The sequence below is a fragment of the Rhipicephalus microplus genome, chromosome X (genome assembly GCF_043290135.1).
Source record: "Rhipicephalus microplus isolate Deutch F79 chromosome X, USDA_Rmic, whole genome shotgun sequence".
NCBI lineage: Eukaryota > Metazoa > Arthropoda > Arachnida > Ixodida > Ixodidae > Rhipicephalus > Rhipicephalus microplus.
Window position 1 is genome coordinate 221,829,624 of NC_134710.1, and position 19,344 is coordinate 221,848,967.

Below are 19,344 nucleotides of genomic sequence, written 5' to 3' on the forward strand. Positions count from 1 at the left end.
ATAAGGTTTTTGAAGAAATGTGCCCAATATTCTTTAAAAGTCACTTAAAGGGTGATTATCTTAAAGGGTGAAGTATCTTGAAATCACTTAAAGGGTGAAGTATCTGCGTGCTACTTGTGGCATTGCCTTTCCTGTGGCAGAAGACATTTTCAGATGTTATAAACATTAATTACAGCACTAATTATAGAAGTTAACACAATTTATTTTTTAACCAGTAGTAATAGCCGGTCGAGTCGAATGCGTTAATTCAAGCCCTTCCTATGAATAGTCTATAGCCACTTTGAAATTTTGAAAAAATGGCCACAGGTGTTCACAGTGGAGCGATGCAATGAGCCTTATTTAGCTGGAGAAACAGAAATCGACGCACCAAACAGCGCATCTATAATTCACTTTGACAACGCCCTCAGCGAGGACCCATTCACACATGTGTTATTGCGTGACTGAAGCATACAATTGCACTAATCATCCCACCATGTGAATTGTGCAACAAGTGGGTGGTGTAAAGGCACACACAGCACAAAGTGCTCAGCCATAATTTATCACCATTAACAATCGCCTCAACAAAATGTGCCTCTAAGCCAATTGCCTCACAAACACATGGCGGTTAGATTTCACAGTTGTAGTATGATGACTCATGGTGTAGCAGACAGTTTCCAACTACCCTCCAAATAGAAAATGTTACGCGGATGTTCCTTTGTTTGCAGCAACGTTAAGGTGCCTGATGCGAAGCAAAGCTTAGCAAGCAAATGATACTATTTGAATAAGGCCCGGCTCCACTATCCCATTCCACTCTTGAGGCGAGCTCAAGCATACTGAAGTTTTTTCCATATGTTTCAAATATTTCAATAGGTACGACCACTGCTGCAATAATGGTTTTTTAACTAAGTCACAGAAATGCAATGCATATCAGTAAATTACATTGGCAGCATAATGACAGCACTAATGGCCAAGAAATCTTGGGCATTAATGCAAAATTGCTTGAAGCCCGCACATATTGGCAGCTATTCTTGGAAAAGTGTTACAACACTAAGTTTACAGAAGCCCACTACTTCCAGTTAAGAAATTCATGACACACTCTGGAAATGCTTGTGCAACTTAGGCTGCTTCATGCTTATACGTAGTCACAGAGCCCAATCAGTGCAAACAGTGGTCAGTCAAGAGATGATGGAGAGAGGGCATGACGTAGCACACAGTAGCGGCTATGCGATGGACTGCAGGCATACAGTGTTTGCAGAGTGCAAGACCGGGCTGAAACCTACACTTACTCTTGTGTGTCATACAAGGCCTGCCATAGTGGACTTGAACTCCACCCAAGTGACTTGACTCGTGCATGTACAGCGTGTAAAAATGCACAAGCAATACATACGATGCCGCCTTAACATTGTACAGAAGAAAAAATATTAAGCAGATTATTGTCAGCTGTAATTGTAAGATCAATAATGAAACATTCTTCCAGCATTTTTCACATTACAGATGGGGTATAATTTTAATATTACGAAGACTGCTCTTGCAGTAAAAAAATCGCACGATACATAATGAATTCATCTGCTTTCATTTGCTGTGCACCCGATGACTTCATTGTGAAGCAATCTCTCTAAGCAAGATCTGCCACTTTTACAGCGGAAGCTGTTACGAGACCACAAGAAGGGTTGTTTTTGATACCGCAGGTGTCTGTAACCACTATTGCACGAAATAAGAAAAAACTAAATAAACAAAAAACACCAAGGTCCCGATGGGACTCGAATCCGGGTAACCTGTGTGCCAGCCCAGTATTCTACCACTGAGCAACACTGGTTGATCGATTGATTGATTTGTGGGGTTTAACATCCCAAAACCACGCTATGATTATGAGAGACGTCTTAGTGGAGGGCTCCGGAAATTTAGACTACCCGGGGTTCTTTAACGTGCACCCAAATCTGAGCACACGGGCCTACAACATTTCCGCCTCCATCGGAAATGCAGCCGGGGTTCGATCCCGCGACCTGCGGGTCAGCAGCCGAGTACCTTAGCCACTAGACCACCGTGGCAGGGCTGAGCAACACTAGTGCTTAAAACTATTGCAAACTGACCCTAGGCAGGCTCCATGCTGGAAAATGAATTGCGTTTACAGTAAACTCCTGTTAAGACAGAACAACACGGGAGTGCTCGTTTGGTTTCCCTTAGACCTAACGCAAAAAAAATCTCCTTAACACAAACCGTGTACTAACAGGCCTCTTCTGTTAATTAAGACAAACTATCACAGCGTCCAACAATGATTGAAATTCGGCACAATGAACATTAGAGTCTTGATGGGGGCATTCAGGTAAACAAGAGAAAGCAAACTGAAGAAGAAAAAAAAAACTTCCTGGCACAAAGACTCAAAGCAATTCGAAAGTGAAATGCGACGTGGAGGAAGAAAGCGAAATAAGTGGAAAAGAAAGGTCAGCGCTTAAAGCTGGTATCCCCCTCACCCCTAGCCTGTAGGTAGAGAAAGACCGGCTTTATCAGCAAAGAAAGCTACAAAAAGTATTCCGTCCTTTTGTATTCTCTTGTTCTTCAGTTCGCCAACAGGAGTACAGTGGAGAATACAAGAACACAAGAGCTTGGCTAGAGGGGAAAATGCAAGGGAAGAGGGGCGAAAAAAAAAGCCAAATGAAAGTGAAAACAGAAACAAAAATTTGCTGTGCATTATAATCACATGAAACCAAAACCACATATGTGGCACTAGCACTCCCATCAGAGGTGTCGCACAATGGCACTTGGGCACATGTTGTGGTCAGTTTGTGTTGTTTTGCATAAGGCCTGTGCACGTCGTATCTGTTCGCTGTAAAAGGCAGCAAATTGTAATGCACCATTTTCATTATCAAAGTGTACGACAAAGGAAGGTAATTTCGCACACTAAATATAGCTACATCGTGTCTTCTTTATCTGCCCAAGGCTTGTGATCGTGAGTAGCATAAACAGAGATATTCAGCTGCATGTCATTCGGAAAAGTTACTGCGGCCTGAAAATAAAAAAAATATCCATACCACAAAGAAAAGCTAGCAGACTTTCATAAGCAACTTTGCGTATATTGGCTTCGTCAGGTTAGCGGTACGATATGAAGGCATATCCAAAAGTGATAGCAAAGCCAGTAAAACGGCCTCTCAGAAGGGAAACAGCCCGAAGAATAAATTTTCTATTCCTTGAAAGAAATTTGTGCTTGCCTCTTCCTTTTTATCTTCTTCTAATCATACAAATAGGGTGGTGCTACAGTTTTATAGTTAAAATGCGGTAGCAATTTATTCATGAGCAGATTTATTATGAACTTGTGAAACCGAGTACTCGTTAGGTTAGTCTAAATACTCTACCCGAAAGCATAGTTTTTGTCAAGCTGAGCCAAATACGTATATGCTTTTTCTTGTTCCTTTTCTCCAAATTAGTAAACTTCATTCAGTGTTTTCGAGGAACATATTTGGGCATACTTGGCATGTTAACATATGATTTTTCGGGGTACTTATAAGATGAACTCCTGATAAGACAAACTAATGCTCGTAGTTCCTTGGAGTTTGTCTTAAAGATAGTCTATTAATTGATATGTAGTGTGTAACGTCCCAAAACCACTATACAATTTTGAAAGACGCTGTAGTAGAGGGCTCTGGAAATTTTGACCACCTGGGGTTCTTAACGTGCACCCAAATCTAAGCACACGAGCCTACAACATTTCCGCCACCATCAGAAATGCAGCTGGGATTCGATCCCGCGACCTGCGGGTCAGCAGCCAAGTACCATAGCTACTAGACCACCATGGCGGGGCAAAGAGAGTCTCCTGTATATGAGTAATGAAGCATTTTAGAATAGCAAAGAAACAACCAGCTGTCACACTATGCGAATTGCATAACGAGTGGGCCGTTGAATGCTCCAACTTCTCCCATTCCAAAAGCTTCAGGCATAATTCTTCATCGCCTTCAGCCACAGCATCAAAATTGCACAAATTTTTTGCAAGTTTCCAGCGGGTACCATGTACCTCCAAAGAATGACAAAGGGATGGCAGAGTGAATGCCTCCCTACTACACAAAAATGAATATGGCATAGTGGGTACCCTGCTTATTTGCTTCTCGCAGTTACCCAAAGTGTAATTTTACTGCGATTGTGCTGAGCATTCTGCGTGGGCCTAGCATTTTTTTTTAATACTATAGATTACCTGCTACACGCAGTGTTGTAGGGTTAGGCTCACATGATTGATTATTGATTGATTTGTGGGGTTTAACATCCCAAAACCACTATAAGATTATGAGAGACGCCATAGCGGAGGGCTCCAAAAATTTAGACCCCCCAGGGTTCTTTAACGTGCACCCAAATCTGAGTACACGGGCCTACAACATTTCCACCTCCATCGGAAATGCAGCCGCCACAGCCGGGTTTTGATCCCGCGACCTGCGGGTCAGCAGCCGAGTACCTTAGCCACTAGACCACCGTGGCAGGGCAGTTTGGCTCACATGTGTGCAGAAGCCTCGTCTAAAAACTTGTAATTTTTGTTTTGTTTTGCCGACTCTGGAGCGTTTCAGAACATGCTCACTGAAATGAAGCGCCTAGCCTAAATGATTGAAGCTGTCAGTAAGGATGCATACCTGGCAAACTTTAGAAATGTCTACTATATGCTTTGGACTACAAAGGACATTTGGAAGAGGATTTTTACTTCACATTTTCTTTGTGCATTACATAACACAAAAGCTTTTGCCAATTACAGTCAGGTGTGCAACACACAGGCACCTTAGCTCAGCTCAAGGACTTCTGCAAAATATCAAGCAAGAGGTAATGAGTAACTAAGCAACTTCACGATCAGCCTAATACCATGCCACCACAGCAGCCCATTTGACAAGTTAGTGTGCTAAAAACATGAAGTCAAAGAGAACGGGGTTCACGACATAAGCCTAGATGTTTTAGCACCGCAACTTGTCAGTTATGAATTACCACCAACCAACTAAGTTTTTCTTCTAGTTTGCAGGGACAAACAACAAAACACAATACTTCAAAAGAGGAATGCTTATACAAGACTTATAGCAAAAAAAATAACTTGATGAATTTGTGATTGATCGTGCCTGGATCTTTTCCGCAAGCCTGATTAGTTCTACTAATGACTGACTAAGTTGTGCCAAAAGAAAATTCAGTGTATTCATTGCCATGAATGCGCACACCTACTGCCAAATCAGTACATATAATCGTGCTGAAGTCACATAACTTGTCATTTCATGGATGACTGTATGATATGGTATTTTGAAATATTCTTGCTCACAGAGCAAGCAGTCCTCTTACAATGGTTTTTGCAGTGTTTCATTCTTCATAGCTATAAAATGCACCCTTCTTTTTCTCAGCTGTCAATTTTAAAGCACTGAAGCACATGACTAGGGTAAGCTAGCATTGTTCAACACCTTGATTTAGCAACTGCTGTAAAGCTTTTTTTAAATGCATGCTAGCAAGCTGTTTCTTATTAGTCACAGCAAAACTAAACATGTGGCAGTCAAGTGCACATGAAATTAACTCAAACAATAATGTACAACTATCACAGAACTTGGAAACTTCTAGATTTCATCTAATACATCACATGATGGCCACTGTGTACACAAAGAGAAGTAAAAGAATGACGTAAGTTTTGAACATGTAGAGTGTACAATTACCGCAGGCTGAGGAGCTTAGTTCTGCACGGAACTGAACGTTTCCTGCAACACCTTTATCGGGTATTATGTGCAGTACAGTTAAGCACTCTTACTGTTTTCTGTTCCCACAGTGTCCCGCCCATTCCTTGAGATTTACACAGCCAGTCAGTGAATGTTTACATGTGCTTTCATGATTCTGAGTGCTTCAAGCCTGGAAAAATTTAGTCAGCACACAACACATAAAAAGAAAAGCAAGACATGTGATAAATGCTTGGCACCAATTTATATTAGAGCTTTGGCAGAAACCTTTTTCTTCAGCCTTCTGCAACATAACCCCATAATAAAGTGCAAAAGGACAAAAATGCAAGCTAGAGAACAAAATTTGTAACACGAATAGTTTGCAAAATTCATGCATGGTGACTACAACAGGAAAAATGACCACTGAACAGTTACATCACAGTGGACTCTAAGAAGGGTTTTATTTCACTCAGCCTAGCTTAGTTGTGCTTTGACATGCAAGGACACAGTGTTGCTGATCAAAATCTCACCGGGTCTGAAAAGGTGATGTCCAGAACAGACACTGAACACCCAATAGAAGGTTTCCAACACACTAACAGCGGAAGCATTCATCTACACTTCCTGACAAACAGAAAGTTTTAAATAAACAAAGAGACATTTCTTCACAGTGCGACATCAACTATAAATAACAAGTCCCACATGACAGAAAGGGCTGAGGGTGGTTAACTTGTCAGATCACACCCCCATAATAGAAGAACAGAAGAGGCAGGAAAGACAGGTGGTTGACATAGCCAACCCATCACCAGCTGCGCGTGCCTGCAGTCAGGCCTCGGGAACCATCACCGGTACGCTCCATGCGCCGCTCCACCACATTCGTGGGCACCTCCTTGCGATCGTACACCTGACCTAGCCAGGCAAAAAAGTCAATAAACCATGTGGTTGTGTTGATTCGGCAGCCCAGCTCACTGGTGCGGTAGTCATAGGGAAATGTATGATGGTAGTTGTGGAAGCCTTCTCCATGGGCCCCAACAATGGTCACAAGGTTTTGCCGTGGACTAATGTGCCGGTCATATGGTCGGTTTCCCCAGATATGTGCGGCGCTGTTCACCAACCACGTCATGTTGAGGGTGAAACAGTAGCGAGTCAAAGAGCAGACTACGAAGGCATTCCACAGTGTCTCCTCCCACAGCCACCATGGCAACACAGCCGGAAGGATGAAGCAAAGAGACAGCATCAGGGGAAAGTAGTACCTGCACCAAAAACCATGTAGCTTAATTAAAACACATATAAATGCTCCGAAGTATCTTAGCATCATGGTTGCGCTTGCTGAAGTTTGCACAGACAACATGAAAAAGAGCACTTCTCTAGTTATGAATTGGCTCCAGAATGCATCCTGTGCCATACTTATTATTAGCTGTAAAAACTGCTACTTGATACCCTCAATATTGCGCGCAGTTACCAAAGCATGGTCCATACCTTCTTTGAAACCGGACAACTGGGTCAGCCAACAGATCACTCATGTCGATGTTCTTGCCCTTGTTACGGACATCAGGGTGCTTGCGCACAAGAAGCCAGCCAACGTGCGAGAAGAAGAAGCCTCGCGTGGCATCATGTGGATCAGCAGTCGTCTCGGAGTACTTGTGGTGCATCCTGTGATCCCTTGCCCAGTCAAAGATATCATTCTGAAAGGAGCCACAAGAATAAGCCATTTCAGCACTGTGGCATATTCAAACCATTCAGGGCACTCTACCATGCTTCTGCACACGGTGATGCATGCATAAGCCAATGGAGTAGCATGTATTGAAAAATGCAAATATTTATGCCTCTGTGAAGACTTGCTGAAAAGCATGGATCATTATGTTGGGTGACTTTTACGACCACATGGCAGTGGTAATAATTCTCATTAGAGCTGCTTTAAATAACTATTTTGAAGGGTGGATGCACTAAGGGCACAAGACGTGTAGTTCTACAGAAGGAGCTTGCACTCAATTCTTAAGTTAGAACTCGCACTGCTGTTCAATTACAAGAACTTTGTGAGTGAATTATTTTGTCATTCTTCTACTAAATGTCCTCAATTAGGAGGTAAGTATATAAGCACCAAACAACATGATTTCTTAAATGGCCCCACAAAGCTTTTTTCATCAAATGGCTTCATTAAAAAAAGTTTATTGCATCAGTGATCAATAGCTGCAAAAAGTTTTAGAATCCACCAAGCACATGCAGAGTTACAGAGATTTCCCGCACACTATTAGCACTTTCTCTCTTCTTTGATGCCAGAAAGCCTGCTGACAGCTATGCAGGAAGGGGGATGACAAGGGGGCAAAAAGATTCATCAGTGTACACCATGACCTTAAGCACTTTATATTTTTCTATGCACGCACAACTTACTTTGAATGTTATTTCAAGTTCGCGTGTGGGCACGTGGTGGCATCTTGCAACAGCCATGGTGAATATTGAGATCACAATACTGAAAACAGCCAATGGCCATAGATCTCTGAGTGTCATCCTCTCGTTTGTGATGTCGAAGGGAGGACTCAGGTGCCGCTCTTTGCGCGCGCATGCTTGCTATGTGAAGACAGCTTGATGCTGCGAGCCAGTCTCTTCTGCTCGAGCAACTGAAACTTTAATGGTCAAGTTCATACAACAATTTGTACTGAATATTCAAGCAAAATGCCCCGCAAGATCGAGCAGAGTAGCCATCAGGAGCATGTTCAGTGTGAATTGCTCCTGGTGTCATCTGCTAGCCATCAATGTGCACATCTACATTGTACAGCATTACGCAAGGACATGTAGAGATTGCCAGAAACACAAAACGCCTCCATTGAAACCTGCAGGATTTCTCCAACCAATTGAACCACCTGAATCTCCGTTTGAACAAGTAGGAATGGATCTACTTGGTCCATTTCCTACGTCATCGATGGGCAACCGATGGATAGTAGTGGCGACAGATTACTTAACCCGGTATGCCGAGACAGCCCCTCTCACCAGGGGCAGGGCTATAGAAGTCGCTGAATTTTTCATCACTAACATTGTACTACGGCATAGTGCCCCAGAGGTGGTTATCACGGATCGAGGAACTGCATTCACAGCCAATTTGACGCAGTCCATTATGAAACTTACCCACATATGTCATAGGAAAACAACGGCTTACCACCCCCAAGCGAATGGGCTAACCGATATGTTGTCCATTTACGTTGACTTGGAGCACCGTACGTGGGACAAGATACTGCCGTACGCCACTTTCGCTTACAATACTGCTGTGCAGGAGACTACTAAAGTGACGCCATTCCAGCTAGTCTATGGTCGAATAGTTACCACACCATTAGATGCAATGCTGCCTGTAGGCGACAATATAGAGCACAAGCCTGACATCAGCGAATTCATTCAGCGAGCCGAAGAAGCACGGCAGTTGGCGCGACATCACATAAAACAACAACGCGTGGATGCAAACCGTTACAACCTTCGGCGGAGAGGAGTCGACTACGCACCAGGCGACCGAGTTTGGATTTGGACTCCCACGCGGACGCCTGGCCTCTCCGAAAAGCTCATGCGCCGCTATTTCGGCCCTTACCGAGTCCTTCATCGCGTCAGCTCCTTGAACTACGAGGTGTCACCGGAAGGACAAGTGAGCTCATCAAGATGCCGAAGGAGCACAGAAATCGTGCATGTAGCTAGAATGAAGCCATACTATGACAGGCAACGAACATCGAACTATACACACCCGATCATGAGGAATACCTATTTCTGCAATGGAAACCACGCATTCAGACCATCTCAGCAACACTGCTTTTACGCATCGGGACGATGCGTTTTTGGAGGAGGGATAATGACGCAAGGCAGACGCAGTATTCAAACTACGCGCGCTAGTTCGTGCGCCCACCAAGAGACCAGCGGCTTGGTGATGAAACAAGAAAAGGCCGTGATGCGCGCGCCTCCTCAGCACGGGATTTTGATGGAAAAGAAGTGGTGCACCGCTCGAGGGCTTCTCGGAGATTGATCCCCTTTTGCCGATTGCCTGTTAGAAACGCCGCTACATTTTCCTTTACTTTTCAGGCACAAGTTAGCTTCAATAAACAGTTATTCGTACACCATTTGGATTGTACGTAACAATATGTATGGCAAGAATTTTTTTTTTCTGACTGTTCTATGGCAATGGCGCACTCAAAATGACTTGCCAGCCCATTTTCTACCACTGACTTCAATGTGTATTGTGTCTCCGTTATAGCGCAATGTATGTATAATGTATGCTGCACGTGTTCGGTTTCCGAGCCTGCTTCTTCGGTTCAGTTCTGTGGAGCTCGGCATCTCAGTACCCACGTGGGAGCTGCCCGCAACACAGTGATCGGTGTTTTGGAGGACCAAATAAAAGTTTATCCAATCCAAACCAATCCAATTCTTCAGTTCAGTTCCGATGTTCCAAATTTAAGCACATAACAAACGATAAGTGATGAGATTGAAATAAATTAAGCAGTCGTTACAGGCAACAACCTTTGATTAGGTCCAAATTTTCAGCAGCCGTCGTGTAAGCACGTGCTTTAAGTACTAGTACTTAAATTTGAAACAAGAAACAAAAAGGTTAAAAGTATGAAAAACAAATGGAATGTACAGCGGTGGTATTAAATATTGACAAATTGTTGTGAGATTTTTCTTTTTAACATATTGTAATACCTGCATTAATAAATCAATGATTGTTTTTTCATTCATGGTCTTATGAAAGTATGCTGAACAAAATTAAAGTGATCATACTAATGTAGATAAGTACAAAAGTTTGGAATCAGAAAGTCTTAATAACATGTATTTGCAATGAAATAGGGTAAATCACTTTGAATGGTCGATTCCTGAAAGAATGCGGTGCAATCATTGTACTATATAAACTCACAGGGTCCCTTATGCATTTGTTTAAGACGACAGAAAGCGAAAGTCGCATTTTTTTTTTTTTTCAATAGGTTTATTAGTCTTTGCCCGCCTCCCTCGAAATGCTTTCTAGACATAATGTGGTTTTGCACTGCCCCCGTAATCGGTGGGCCAATCACGGAAGGAATGAAAAGTGAGAATTTCGTGTGATGACTTAATCATCAGACGTCACATAACATGACGTCTCATGATAAAGTCATGTTATGTGATGTCATGAATCATAAACTATGTTGGTCTGTGATGTCATGAGGACATGATGGTGATGTCGTCATATGATTTTTTGCATCACTTGTGTGAACAATGCCGATGCTGGGTGCTGTTGGTCAATTTTTGCGTTTGACAAGGATAATAATAAGTAATCATAATTGTTGGGGTCTAACGTACCAAAATTACTATATGATTATGAGAGACGCTGTTGTAGAGGACTCTGGAAATTTCGACCACCTGGGGTTCTTTAACATGCACCTAAATATAAGTCCACAGGCCTCAAGCATTTCTGCTTCCACTGAAAGAGCTACTGCCACAGTGGGGATTTGATCTCACGACCTGTAGGTCAGCAGCCGAGTGCTTTAGCTACTAGACAACTGTGGCGAGTGCGTTTGATGAGGAATGAAAGGCTTTTGGTAGAACATATTTAATCTTGTTAGAACGCAGCAAAGAGCTTTTTCTTTTCCCTTTCCTGGACCCCTTTGCAGACTTTTTCATACTGTTTACCAAGCTGTACTATTGCTCTCAAGTGAAACACGAACAGAGGAGCACGTTGCTCAAGCATCAGGAACTGTATAGTGCGCATTGTCCTGTCATCACCAGTGACGTCATCGAAAGCATAAATGTGGCTCACAAGTGGCAAACCACAGGAAAGTATTTATCCTTATTCATAAGAGTGCAAACTTTACTGCGCACACAACAGCTGGCATTTCATTTGGAGCCAACAATACGTGTAACAAGTTTCAATGAACATCCAACTTGCCCAACCCACGCTTGCTGTCCGCCATAATGCGCTGGTCGGTAAACTTTTCAATTTTATTTTTTCGGCAAGCGTTTTGTGTATACAAGTCCACATGACTACGATTGAGATTGGAGTGTCAATTTCTGTTCAGCTTGAGTCTCTGTACACCATGCAAACTTTTGCAAATAAGCCACAAAATTAATTGCACTTCACTTCCAAAAAAGCACAGACTCTCATTAACTTGCTCGCGGGACATTCACGCTTTCATGTAAATACTTCAACGCGATCAAGCCCAGTGAGTTAAGCTACTAACTCGGGCACACGATCCTGACCGCGATGGCGGCACATATACAGAAGATATGCTAAACGTTAATGTTTTTTCATTTCCCGTAATGCTGGTAGCCATCTAACGAAGTATCACAAGAAGAAAATACACTTAGTAAAGAAATGCCGCGTGATGCAAGCGAGCTATGACAAAAGCGCTACTGTTCTAGCCAGAGCCTCCAAGATGCCAAAAGCCGAATCTACCCTTCTGTGGCAACAGAGCGCTGGAGATGCACAGAACCATCATCGATGGCGCACGAGACGAATCATTTGCACAGAAAAAAGGAAAAAGCGTCAAGTTCTGATCAGTAGCATTTTCTGAACATGCCGAAGAAGGGTTGCAGGGCTCCAAGTTATTTGCCTGCCTTTTCCTGTTCTCTCTCGCTCTCTCTCATTCCCCCTCTCCCCCTAGAAGATCATACCAAAAATTTTGTCAAAAGGTTGTTTAGCTAAGAGCTTGTCATAAGGATGTGCATAGACTTGTGATAATTCAGAATCGAGGGGACTCCAGGACTTGCTGAATTGTCAAAATCATTGGAAGCTCTCATAAATATGACTTGGACCATATATGAACTTGTGCTGAAATGACACATCCACATTTACATACCTTCCAACCTGGCCTTTGATATCCTAGAGATTCGTAGAGTTAAAAGGGTAGGGAGGGGCTACATGACAAAATAAAACTGGTGTGCAGTTTTATTCATTGGTTCTCAGGGCCAGAGCAACGCCATACATTGCTCTGAATGAGTGCCACTAAAGTTTCTGCACATCGTCAATCATAGAGACATTCGTTATTATATTATAAGGTGCATACCTGCTCGTGCAGCTGAGGGATACAATGTGTGCTGTACTAATGCAACAACTAATGCAACAACTAATGCCCCCCCCCCCCCCTCCCCACCTATAGTGGTAAGCTTTCCCACACGATACTGCAGCGAAAGCAACTTGAAGCATTCCCCGTGCAATAGACCAAAAGTAGCCCGTATATGTATTTTTTTTCTTCTTCATTCATGTGATTGTTAGTGGGTGCGGTTGGAGTAGATTGGCAAAATTGTAGACAAGTAATCAGCTTTTGACTGTTACGTGATATCAGAGTGCAAATGTTCAACTAGAAATGGCAAAGCCAGCAAATATTTTCTGGTATGGTGAAGTAAAAATAAGACTTGTCCAAATTAATTCAATAGAGCAGTTTTAATGAGATGGGCTTCTAAATAAATTGAAAACAGCAGAACTCAAGTGTGAAATATGTTTGAATTAACCAAAAACTTTATTTTATCGTGAGTCTACTGCATTACTAGACTAAATTTTGAAGCTAACGATACTGATTTAGACCTCATAAAGATGACACAAGCTACAAAGATGCACCAAAATTACCAATGGACAAAATTAATAATTCCACCAAGTCACTTGAGTGATAAGCAACATCTTCACTTGACTGTTAGTAGGAGGAGTTCAGCAATTTGTAACAATACAGTATTGTGACATCGTCACAGGACATTTTGTTTTTGAATTGATATGTTCAACTATGAAGAAGTTTGTATGACATCATAATGTCATACCACAGACGGACAGAGGTTTTTCGCACTTGAACCAAAAATATGTCACATTAGCTTCACAACATGGTAACCCACAAGAAAAAAATGCTTAGTACTTTTACAAGCTCTTCTAAGCCAGAGTGAGTTTGGTTATCAACACTGGTTCCCCAGAGCTTAGAAAGATGACACATACAAAGGAGTTCAATGCATTTGTATACAAGTTCAATGCATTTGCGAAATGCCATAAGAATTGAATTTTTTTTCAGTTAGTGAGCCTTGCTGTCTTGAATTGCATTTGGTTTCACTTGCATGCAGAAAATATTTGTCATTTCATTTCATTGAGCATATTTCATTGAGCCTAAAATAAAAGCACGACTACAGCAACCCTATTGTTGACATTGCAGTTTTACTGCACTGAAAAGAGTCTACATGCTGAGAAGTGTTACTGAAAGTGCAGAAATGATACTTGCCTGCTAGATTAGTGGCATAAACAGAGAGACTATTAGGATTTTCAGCATTAGTGGAAGCAGTGGAAAGTTATGTGCACTGGTTTATCATTTTTGTTTCATACACATAATTTTTAAAGTGCCCAGCCCTTACACATGGGGAAAAAAATTGTACATATAACCAAACTATAGCACAGCAATTCTCCTGTGTAAAGTGCACAAAGAAATGTTGCTTGCTCACCTGAAATGCCATGGTCTGGAAAATCATCACCATGATTCGGTAGGGCAGTTTAGCTTTATACGATTTGTGAGACCACAGGCGGTGGGAACCGGCTGTCACTCCAATGCCAGACACCGTATACAGCATATAGGCTGCATGAGATACACGCAACATATCAAGAGCTCTGTTGCTGTTTTCACCATGTCGCAAACATAATGAAGTGCACATTGGCCTATTGTGATTCAATTAAAGGGAACTGTGACATTTATTGAAATGCAAAGCTACAATTCTCACACTTGTACCATACAATTTATATACCACATTCTGGCCAATAATAATAGTAGTAATAACCATAATAACAAAAATTAATTAATGGGTGACTTTGCATATTATAACTATGTCCACTGCAGGGCAAGGGCCTCTCCCATGTTCCGCTAATCAACCAGATCCTGTTCTTTCCGCTACCAAGTCATAAACGCAAACTTCTTCATCTCATCTGCCCACCTAACTTTCTGTCTCCCTTTCATGTGTTTGCTTTCTCTTGGAATCCAGTCAGTTACCCTTAAAGGGGCCCTGAAACGCTTTTTCATGTAACCATGAAATCAATTCACTGGAAGAGCTTATTGCCTCACGAATTCAACGCCACAAAAATTATAAGAATCCATCTGGGGCGAGTGGAGTTACAAAGGTTTGTCGCAAGCTGCAGTTGCATTCCCTCTTCTCTCATCCTGACGTAAGCGCTGGAAGCTAAGTAGGGAGGGTTGGAAGGGCCACAAAAAAACGTCACACGCAGCTCGTGACCTTGATCCCCCTTTTTCTTTTTCTTCGAATGCAAAGCTTTTCCAGTGTGATCACGCGCGCGCATAGACAAATAGCGGCCGCTTGCGGCGATCTTTGTAACGAGCGAGCATGCCATGTTCAAGTCAGCCAATGGCTGATAGATGGGTAATTCACGTGTGATTTTGGGGCATATTCCGTGATTTGTTGAGAGAAGAAAAAGCAATTTTTAGCTGAATTTGATAATTTATTGCGAATTCTAGTGTCGCTTGCTGTGCAATAATATTTGGCTCGCGTGTTGTCGGGACCCTCTACTACTGATCAGCAGCATTTTCTGACCATTCTCAAAAAGTGTTGCAGGGCCCCTTTAATGAACAGCTGTTATCTAGCCTACATCTAGCCCATGTCGTCTTAATTTCAACTTTGATATCCTTAACCCCAGTATGTTCCCTTACCCACTCTGCTCTCTTGTTGAAATTATCATTTTTCTTTCCATCGCTTACTTCGTCGTCCTCAATTTAAGTTGAATTCTCTTAGTAAGCCTCCAGGTTTCTGATACATGGGTAAGTACCACTGAGATGCAGCTATTATATACCTTCCTCTTGAGGGATAGTGGTAGACTACCATTCATAATTTGAGAATGCTTGCTGAATGTGCTCCACCCCATTCTTTTCCTTCTAGTTATTTTACTCTCACGATTTAACTTCACGGTTAGTACCTGTTCTAAGCAACTTCCAGTGTCTCGCCACTTATCACAAAGTGGTGTTCTCTGCCGAGACTGTTGGACATTACTTTAGTTTTATGCAAATTATTTCTCAGACCTACTTTTCTGCTTTCTGTGTCTAGTTCAGTATTCATGAGCTGTGATTCATCCCCTGAGTTACTCATCAGTGCAGTGTCATCAGGGAATTGCAGGTTACTAAGATACTGTACTCTTATCCCTAACTCTTCCCAACGTAGGGCCCTGACAACCTATTCATCACATGCTGTAAACTTTGTGGTTAAAAATTTTAAGCTGACTTTGATAATTTGTTGTGAATTACAGGCTGCATGCTGCGCTATGATATGTGGCTCGCGTGTTGTCAGGAGCCTCTACTACCGATCTGCAGAGTTGTTTGACCATGCTTAAAAAGTGTTCCAGGGCCCCTTTAAGAGTGCACTTTCTTTCGGGTGTCACCCAAAAAGACAGCAGTCTTGAAAAAACATCTAGAAGCTTCCACAATGTCATTCAGCCGGCTGTACCGATATAGTTAAACAAGGTGGGTGAAAAGTCACGATTCAGTTGCATTGTTTCGAGAATCGCTTTCTGAGACAGTTCGCTCACTTGAAGAGTTTATGAACACCTATCGGGACAAAGGAACAGTGTCCACTGCTTATTGCCTCCATCAGGGAATCTAATCGCCCAACTTCCTTATATGCCTCGCAGCTCTCACTGTTAGGGAGACATTCCTAGGCCTAAAACACCACTTGTCTGTGCATCTGCACAGCCCATATTTTCACATGAGCATCGCCTTGAAGCAGGTTGACTTGGTGCTGACTAAGCTGGAAGAAATGGGAACTGATATGGAGACAGAGCGGCGGAGTTCGGAATGAAGTGAAAGATTTCACAGGTGGTAGGAACACAGAGATACCAGGCAAACTATGATTGTAGTTCTACAGAAGATTACTACAGGCAAGCCTTGTTCACCCTGTACATTGACGACCTGAAAGCTTACCTCAAAAGATGTTTTACAAACCATTGCAAAACACAGCAAAGTTTGCAATTTGTGTTGCCAAAGCATGCCTCCAAAGGCAAATTTGAATCTGTGCAGCCGGCCTTTGTTTTTTACTTGAGAGATATGACAACAGCTCATACGCTTACACCTAAGATAAATGGGAAATCTGTAAAACTAAATGGCAAGCCATGCAAGTAGACGAATTTCCCCGCTTTGCGACACACTTTAGCTGAATGCGACAAAGCCCTCTTCCAGAACATTCACACACTCCTCAATGTATTTAACAACACTCCTAGTCAATACAGCTGCTGTGCATGCATACATATATTCTCGACACTGAAAAAAGTGAAAACGCATTTGAGGAACCGGACGGCTAAGGTGATGATTTGGCCCTAATGTCCACTCACCGGATACAAGTCAGTATCGACGACGTTATTGCTTTGTTTATGGAGAAACCCCGACACATGAAACTTGTAGCATGAACAGTTGTCTTTTGCCAGGCTAAATGTTCGTCTGTTTTTTTCTTTCACATTGATATTTACTATATTGTAAAACCATTGGCAATGCCATTCTTTGAATTGCTTGCTAAAATGAATGTTAACATTCTGCCTCTTTTGTGTCAGGGAATCATTCATGTTTTAGTTATTTGTTATCCAATAAAATTCTTTTCCCAAATGTGTTTTTTGTTTGTTCACATTTTCTTCAAAAAATTAACCACCTTCTATATTTTGGGGGAACTTTCTATTTGCCATGAAAGAATTTTCTTTTGAACAAAAATTAGCCCCCCCCCCCCCCCCCAGAAATCCTGGCTGCGTGCCTGTTTGAAGCATAATGACGTGTATTTCTCCTAGCTTTTTTTTTTTTTGAAAATGTTCAAAACTTGATGTACCTTCTTTGAAAAACTATCCAACCGATCGTACTCAAATTTTCTCAGATTATACTTAAATTCCTTCCAAATAGTCTGAATTTAAATGTTTCAAGAACCGGGTGAGTTATAATTAAAAAAAATAATTACACAAAGATCTTTCTCATGGTACATAATATGTGAGGACAATATATTTTTTTTGTGACGCAAGTATGTGAACCTGTATTCACAGCTAGGGTTAATGCCACTACCATACATAGGACGGGAAAACTTGTGGAGCTCACTCAAACTCACTCATTAAATATGTTTTGAGCTTTGGACTCACTCGAACTCACGAAAATTTTCCTGAGGCGGGCTCATTCGGACTAACACTCGCGAAAGGTTACTTTCGATAAAATTGAGTCATACCGATCTTTGCTAATTAAACAGATCATCTAGAAGAGCGGAGGAAGCAAGAAGTTTCACATATATTCTCTTATCTCGCTTGTCAGAAATTGTAATCTCACTTCAGCAGTAACAACTTGTATTATAGGTTTCCGGTATTTTCGAGCTGGCCCAGACACAAGTGCCTATATTTACGCTCGGCGCAAATCCGATAGGAAAATTAATAACCACACTGCAGCCATCAATAAATGGCCCATTGCAACAAGTGCTAAAAATAAAGAAGCATAAAACAAGAGAAAGTAGCGCACCATATACGCCGTTTTATGCACCACGGCCGCGAACAGGCGACCTAAGCACGAAAGGAGGAAGGGGAGAGAGAGAGAGAGACAAGTGGGCTGGCCCGTGATGCCGCGCAGCCAGCGGTGCGCTAGAGCGCGCGCGAGCTTGCCGAGGCGAATGAATGAAACACCCGTCAGCCGTCAGAAACCAGCCTTACCGGCGAGCACGGTCTTCCACTGCACGGCGAAGAAAACCAAGTAGAAACCATAGATGGAGAACAGATGCAGGCTCCCCATGAGAATCACATTGCGCCATACAATCTCCATCTTGTACGGCTTGGAGGCAGGACGCTCCTGCGTCACGGTTTCCGTCACTGTCGACATGGCTCGCTTCTGCGAACATTAGTGGGAAAAATATACAAATTTTACTTCTGTGAAACACGCACACAACGACACACCTCATAGCAAAACGGTAACGAGCTGCTTGCGCGGGGGGTATCCAGGGAACAGTGAGAATACATAGGCGCAGTTCATCTGTTCATCAAACTACAAGGCGATCATCCGCAGGACCTACTGGGAAGATCTCCAAAGGTCGGTTTGTGCTGCCTAGCACGGTCTAGGCGCTAAGCGGTATAGCCAACACCTACATTTCTGCACAGCTACGAGCAGTGCACACGACCGGGTTAAACGGCCGACGCCGGAGATGGAAAAAAGCCGACATGCTTAACGACCGTTCAACGCTCTGGCAGTTCAATGCTTTTTAATTGAGTCTAGCTACATTTGACGTAAGCAGGTGATGCAATCATGCAGACGTAAGAAGTTTATGAGGAATTACGATTTACTGCAGTATTATAAGGTAGTAAAAAGCACCGAGTGCAAACACAGATGTCGCAGGCCGATGCAATTGTGGACACCACATAATACATCTCCAGTTATGAATAGATATACAGGTTCACATTAATTGCACGAGGCATCCGCTGACAGCACAGAAAGAAAAAAAGTGATCTTCGGCATTAGGCCAAGTGAGGCCGGCGATGCATCCACTGACATTCGTTCGGCTTACTGCCGTGTCCCAGCCCGATGGGCGCACACGTCCTGCGAGCACATTCGAACGATACTCGAAGAATGAAGTACTTGCCTGGGGTTATTTCTAAGGGCAGACGGTATCCAATGCGGTAGTTTTCGAGGCGCTACTGCAGCACTTTTCTTTAAAGACGGTCTGTGATCGAGAAAGAAAGGATCACGCGTCCATAGACCGGCCGGCAATACAAGGGAGAAGAAGCCAGATGTCACGTGAGAATGAC

At 42.6% G+C, this 19,344-nt stretch overlaps 1 protein-coding gene across 1 annotated transcript; it reads right to left on the reverse strand.

Moving 5' to 3' along the window:
- Window positions 1–4,634: 4,634 nt before the first annotated feature.
- On the reverse strand, window positions 4,635–19,342 carry LOC119187543 (stearoyl-CoA desaturase 5). The gene is made up of 5 exons (XM_037435683.2): window positions 19,179–19,342; window positions 18,259–18,433; window positions 14,043–14,173; window positions 7,110–7,315; window positions 4,635–6,883 (listed from the first exon to the last, which is right to left on the reverse strand). The coding sequence occupies exons 2-5, from the start codon at window positions 18,422–18,424 to the stop codon at window positions 6,433–6,435; spliced, it is 954 nt and encodes a 317-aa protein (XP_037291580.1). The 5' UTR covers window positions 18,425–18,433; window positions 19,179–19,342; the 3' UTR covers window positions 4,635–6,432.
- Window positions 19,343–19,344: the final 2 nt, after the last annotated feature.

Excerpts from the sequence above, each read along its gene's own strand:
- LOC119187543 (XM_037435683.2), bottom strand. The coding sequence starts at position 18,424 with ATGTCGACAGTGACGGAAACCGTGACGCAGGAGCGTCCTGCCTCCAAG. Across the intron at positions 14,174-18,258 it reads GTGGAAGACCGTGCTCGCCG|CCTATATGCTGTATACGGTG; the intron begins GTAAGGCTGGTT and ends TATCTCATGCAG. Across the intron at positions 6,884-7,109 it reads GTTGTCCGGTTTCAAAGAAG|GTACTACTTTCCCCTGATGC; the intron begins GTATGGACCATG and ends TTTTTGGTGCAG.